The sequence below is a fragment of the Phoca vitulina genome, unplaced genomic scaffold (assembly GCF_004348235.1).
Source record: "Phoca vitulina isolate PV1807 unplaced genomic scaffold, GSC_HSeal_1.0 scaffold10, whole genome shotgun sequence".
Lineage (NCBI taxonomy): Eukaryota > Metazoa > Chordata > Mammalia > Carnivora > Phocidae > Phoca > Phoca vitulina.
In genome coordinates, this window is record NW_022589713.1 from 19,244,533 (window position 1) to 19,250,843 (window position 6,311).

The window sequence follows — 6,311 nt, forward strand, 5'->3', positions numbered from 1 at the left end:
TTTATACAAAGAAAATAATCATGTGGGTCCCTTTGTTTTACCTTTAAAGAAGCAAACACTATCATAGCATGATTTTAAATAGAAATATTTCCCTTTCTGTAGTTTTAAAATTTTAAGCCTTTCCCCCCCACACATAGAGCAAATGGCACCTAGTTGTGTCTGATGGCAAAACACAGAGACACAGCTAACTCTTCAGGGTGCAAAAGAAAAAAATATATATGCATATTCTAGATATAATACCAGGATCTGGGAGTTCTGGAGTCCAAAGCCCATCAGAGGAGAGAGAAGGGGACATAAATAAAGCAAAACTGCCTACTTTTTTTGTCCAAAGGGGGTACAGTTGGAGATTTGTTTTGGGACAGTCGGGGTAGGGGCAGCTGTATAGCTGTCATATGTTCGCAAGTTTCTGGCACCTGTCTGCGCCTTGGGTCCGGGAGGATGCCCCTACCATCCCCCTGGAAGAGAGGCAGAGTCTGGGGTAGGGTAGCGGGCAGCGGCACAGCTGACCGGGAGGCATCTGCAGGCCCCCGCTAGGCGCAGAGGACAGGGTGCAGACCCCGCTTCCAGGTCGCCCTCCAGGTCTGGCGGGCTGGGCTGGGGGTTACATGGCCGTGGCATGGGCTGACGAATAAGGGTCTATGCCAGTCTTGGTCATGCCGGGGAAGAGGATGTAGGCGACGGGGGGCTGCAGGGTGGAGGCAGACCAGGCGGTACAGTTACAGGGCACCACGTAGCCGGGATTGGTGGGGGACGGGTGCGTGTGCGTGTGTTGGCTGGGGCAGCTCAGGCTGCCGAAGGCGCCGTTCTGGTAGCCCAGGGTGGAAGCGTAGGGCAGTGCGCCGGTGGCCAAGGTGTGGGGCACTTCACCCATCTTCTGGATGGCGCTTGAGCTAAACTGCGCGGGGTCCAGCAGGGAGTAGGGCGCCGAGGCTGGCGGCAAGAAGGCCCGGGCTTTCTCGGGCGCGCTCAGGAGGCCGTCGGAGGCCCCCACGGGCAGGCCGGCCGCCTTGAGCGGGTCCGTGTCGCCCAGGTAGGGCAGGGGGAAGACATACCTGTCCTTCTTAAGCAGGTTCTTGGGCTTGCGCCGTGGCCGGTACTTGTAGTCAGGGTGTTCCTTCATGTGCTGGGCGCGTAGCCTCTTGGCCTCATCGATGTACGGCCGCTTCTCTGCCTCGGACAGAAGCTTCCATTCGGCGCCTAGGCGTTTGCTGATCTCTGAGTTGTGCATCTTGGGGTTTTCCTGGGCCATCTTGCGCCGCTGGCCTCGGGACCATACCATGAAGGCGTTCATGGGTCGCTTGATGTGGTCTGAAGGTTTGGACATGGTCCCGGAGGCTAGGCGGGTGGGGGTGGGGAGTGTAGGGGCTCTGCAGGCAAGCCCGAGCGCGGTTGTCTGTCTGCCTGTTTGTCCGTCCTGAGCCGGTGCTCTGCGCTCCCCTCGCCTCCGCACCGCTGAGGGGAAGCCAGAGAGATGCGCTAACCTCGCAAAGTTCAGCTGATCATGCCAGTCCCGGCACCCAGGCAGGCCCCGGGGGGGCGAGTGAGGACAGGAGGGGCGGGGGAGGAGAGGGCAGCCGGCCGGGGGCTGCCGGCACCAGAGGCTGGGGCCCAAGTACCAGAGTCTCTGGGATTAAGTGGCCAGGTAATTTGCTGGCGAGGGCAGGAAGCTCCTCCTTCTCCCCCTCTCCACCTTCGCCTTCTCTGGTTCTCTTCTCTCCTGTGTCTACCGCTGTGGTTCCCTCCCCCCTCCCGTGGTTTTCCCGGAGCTGCCTTGCCTAGCACAGCACCTGGCTGAGAATGCAGGGAGGCTAGTGAACGGGAGCCAAAAGCGGCGAAGTTCAAAGGCGAGGTGGGCCCGGACAGCACGCACTCTGACATAAGCGCGGGGCGGTGACTCCCCAACCTGGGCGCCAATCAGCAGCAGAGAAGGCAAGGGGGCGCACCTGCCAACGCGCCCGGGGAGGAAAGAGAGCGCGCGACTAGTGGGGGCGGGGAGAGGTGTGAAGGAAAGACTGAGAGAGGGAGAGAACAGAGCGGCCAGCTCAGGACTGGGGACTTGGATTCCACATTGTTTCTGGCACTGTCAACAAATAAAACTCTTCATGCCTGTTTCCTTTCCCGGTCGTGCAAAGGAGAATTAGGCCTTCGAATACAAAGACCTAGGGAGGGGGCAGCAAAGCGAGTGAGCCGAGAGCGCGTGTTGATAAATAGGACAGCCTCGCCACGAAATGCAAGGACAGCACTTTCCCCCCTTGCCAAAGATCCTCGGTAAAGAAAAAGAATATATCAAACTCAGATTAAAAAGCGAAATAAACTTTTCTAGCCATACTCTTGGGGTCCTTTGGCGGCGTTCTCACGGGATGCCCCTGGGGCTCCGCCTCCACCCCTGCCCCAGGATGTGGCGCCTGGGCAAAGCGCTGGGTCCTGGGCTAGCACGGCGGTGCATTCCAAGCCGTTGCTGGAAGGCCTCGTGTCTGGCAGCGCAGTTTTCAAACCCTGGTGGGTGAGCTTGAAGAGCGCAGCGATCCGCTCTTCACTTTTGGGGAGAGGCTGGGGAATGGGATTTCCGTCATGATTCCTATTTATACGATATTATTGTTTAGTGTTTTTAAACCTCCAACTTTCCCCCTACATCTGTTCATACGGAAAGGACAGTCTGGAGGCCGGGCCTGCTCCCGGTGGGGCATGGGGGCTTTCCCGTCGCCCCTTCTGCAGATGCCCTAGAATGGAGTCTCAGGCTGTATCGGCACCCAGGGCCGATTTGTCCCTGGGCACCTCTTCCATCCAGCGAGAATTCGAGACTCGTTTCTTGCGTCAGATGAACATTCTTCGGGTAAAAAGGACGAAATAACACGCAGAACCAACCTGCGTGCCTGTTTCCTTTGAATAATTGCCTGCCCAATGTGAAATGCCCTTGGGGGAAATATTTATTAAATGGAAACCATTGTCCCAGGCCCAGCAGGACCTGCGTGTGTTCCAGGCTTATTGGCTTTTGCACCAGCCTCTCTCGGGAGGACGACCAGAAACGCATGGTTCAGCGTGCTTGGAGGGGTTGGTGGTGGGGGAGGCAAGCAGAAAAAAAGGAAGCAGGGAGAGAGGGGCTTTCTTTAACATGTAGTCTATCAAGTTTGAGGCGAAGGCTTTGAGTCTCCTTCCTACAATTAGACCCGTGGCATTTCTCATCCCGAGAGTGCTCTTCAGAGAGCCCATTTTGCAGATTAGGAAACTGAGGTTGAGAAAGGCTAAGTGATTTGCCAAATAACTCCAGTGGGAAGTGGTGATGCTGCGTGTATGGGATTTGAAAACCCCTAATTTGTTTTCCACCCCACGCGGGCGCAGGTCTCAAGATTAGATGGTGCCGCAAGCCAGAGGTGCTGGCTATGGGAGCCATCGAAACCTGCCATGTAGATAAACCTCACTGGAAGACTGATCTTTGCGCCTGCGCTTGTTTCACTTATGCTCTGGTTGGAGACCTGGCTTCCCTGACAATAGACCTCGCTCCAGGTGAGCCACCTCCGTGTGGGCTTGTGAGCAGGTGCACAGTTTTTACATTACTCTCAGCACCAGCCCCGGCCTTTATCCCGCCCTCTAACCCTGTTTTCTGCAAGAAGTTTCACTTAGCTTGGCGTACCAGGAAGTAGAGGTGTTTTTCAGCCCAGTCCGGGAGGGTTTCAAGAGTCTCAGGCAACCCCTACTCAGATCTGACTAGCCTGCGGACTAAGCGCTGCGCTCAGAGCCTGCCAGGGATCGAGGTCTAAGAGCCAGGCAATTTGAGTTCCACTGGGCGATCTCTACAGATTGAGGAAAGAATGACAGAAATGCTCATATCTGCAGAGAGCTATAGCGTCTGGCGGAGACCCGCTAACTCTCACTCTGGAACCCTCGGGGGACACCAAACCCACACACAAAATTAACGGGCTGATGCAAACCAACCTCTAAGAAACTGCTCAAGGAGGGGATCTGGCACAAGGTCGCAGACCCTTTCTTTCTTCGCAGCCTCTGAGCCAACTCATTCCAGTTGCCCCGAGGCAACTCGGGGCAAGCGTGCGCCCCTCTTCAGTTCCTCAAATTTCCTCTTCCACCTCCTGTCTGCGCTACTCTCTAAACATCTCACACTCCATCCTAGTTTGTAATCCAAGACTCTTGAGCGGATTAGTACAAAGGGGAAGCAATGGTGGGGTGGCAGTTTGTGGGCAGGGCCGGAGCCCCAGGCGCCAAATGACTGCATCGACCCTGGAGGGAGCCAGTATCCCCTTGCTCATCTTGGCCTTGAGACTTGAACTCCGCGCTGGGAGGGAACTCAGGGTTGAGGGCCGCGCCTTCCCAGCCTGGCATCCCAGCGTCTCTAGGCGAACCGCGCAGCCGCTGACAACCCTTACACAGTGCTGGTTGGCTACCCGTTTATTCAAGACTCAGTTCTGGGCCCCTCGAAGGAGTTCCCGTGATCCCGGAGTCTTTCCTGGTACTGTCTCCAGCCCATGCCTCTTCCTTCTTCTGAGCTGTCCCCCTAAGGTCAGCCTCCCTGCCAGGCCTAGACCAATGGGCAGACGTCCTGGAGAGGTGGCCCCTGGGGAGAGCCAGGGGATTTGGTCACCGCTGGAACAGGTCTTAGGACAAAGGTCGCCTAAACGCGCCTAGTGCTTTATCCGAAACCTGAAGCTCGGGCCTCAGGCGGTCAGGCCACTCCCCAAAGCTGGAGACCTCCTTGAGGTGCGGCCTTTCCGCTTCCGCGTTTGCGGAAAGAATCCTCGCACACCCTTAAGTACGTATGCGCACCTTTACGCAGCGCAATAACTCAAAGCACTCCGCGTGCTAGCCTAAGCCTTCTGTCTGGATACCTGAGCAATAGGGTTGCTGCCGGCAACTGTCCTCGTTCGTGTAGAAGTGAAGGAGGGACCTCGCAGGTCACAACCCTATATCCTTCTGGTCCCCTCTCCCCCCCGACTCCGCAAGGTCCTAGGTGCGCCTCCTCTCTGGTTGCTCTGGGTCTTCTCAGGGAGCATCTCCGCTCTCCTTTCAACCAACTCCTGTCGGTACTTCGGGTCTCTTTCAAGGCTTCACCTCTGCAGAGCCCTTTTTGATTCCCGTGCTGGGCTAAGACCCCTTCTTATGCTCTCACTCTCACACCCGCTCCATCTCATGCCCCTTTCCCAGCCTCGCGTGGAGCCCTGTCGCAGCCCGTGGAGTCCACCAGACTTTGAGCTCCTTGAAGGCAGTGGCTGCATGTTTTATCTTTGAGTGCCCAGTGTCCGCACAACTCCGAGGGCAAAGAAGACGCTGGGTAGTTTCCTTCTGCTCCGGCTTAAAGTTTTACAACAGGCCTTTCCCAGCCTTGCAGCTGCGGGGTTAGATCCCAGGTGTAGCCTGGTAGAGTCAAGCGCGGAAGTCCCGGGCTCCCGGGCCCGCACCCACCTGCCTGGCCTCGGCGCTATGCCGCCCTCCAGCCACCACCTCCTCCTCTCTAGTGGGCAGAAGGTCTCAGCTCCGAGGCCTCCGGAACTGAGCGACAGCCGAGTGCGGAGAGGAATGCGGGCGCAAATGGTGACTTGGAGAACGCGGTTGTGGGGTGGAGGACGTGAGGGAAGCTTGCCGCTCGGCTCGCGCCTGGCATGTTTTCGGAAGAGGCCAGGAGAGTCACCCACGTTAGGATCTGCGGAGGGGCTGGGCACTCGCAGAACGCCAGTCCTGCCTGCTTACTGCGGCCCCGCCGGGATTCTGGAGAGGAACTGAGGAAGTTCCAGTGTGGGTTTCGGGGACCCTCCGCGCCGCCCCAGCTCGCTGCGGGGAGTGTGAGCGCGAGGCACACTCAGGTGTTTACGAGAGTTAATCCAGCCCACCCATGAGCGTCGACAACCCAGGAGCCAATATTGAGGATAATAAATTGATCTTGGGAAATAATGCACCTTGGTTAAATTGTAAACTAAATTTTTCTTATTACCAAAAATATTGTAATATTTGGTATCCCTTTTTCTTTTTTCCTGTTTTCAGACTTTAGAGATATCCCATACCTCTAAAGTGCTCAAAAGGACGCAGGACTCTCTGGTCCTATTAGGACATTTTCTGATAATTGCTGTAGGATCTTCCCTCCAGAAGCCAGCCCAGCCCACTCGTCTTGAAATTTTTTAAAACTTCAAGTGTCCCTCGCAGCCAAGATGGCACAGGAGGGCCTGGCTTCCACAAAGAAACAATGAGAAAGCGACTTAACCGGGCCCCAGATGCCTGGAGTGCCTGCAACATCACGTTTGCAACGCTCAGCTGGAAGAGCGTGCTTGATTGGGCTGAAGAAGGACACGTCGGTCTCAACCACAAGA

General features: G+C 56.5%; 1 protein-coding gene across 1 annotated transcript; it reads right to left on the minus strand.

Annotated features, from left to right (window-relative positions):
• Positions 1–601: 601 nt before the first annotated feature.
• Positions 602–1,324, minus strand: SOX14 (SRY-box transcription factor 14). Its single transcript, XM_032408346.1, has one exon. It carries the CDS (start codon positions 1,322–1,324, stop codon positions 602–604), a length of 723 nt encoding a protein of 240 aa, XP_032264237.1.
• Positions 1,325–6,311: the final 4,987 nt, after the last annotated feature.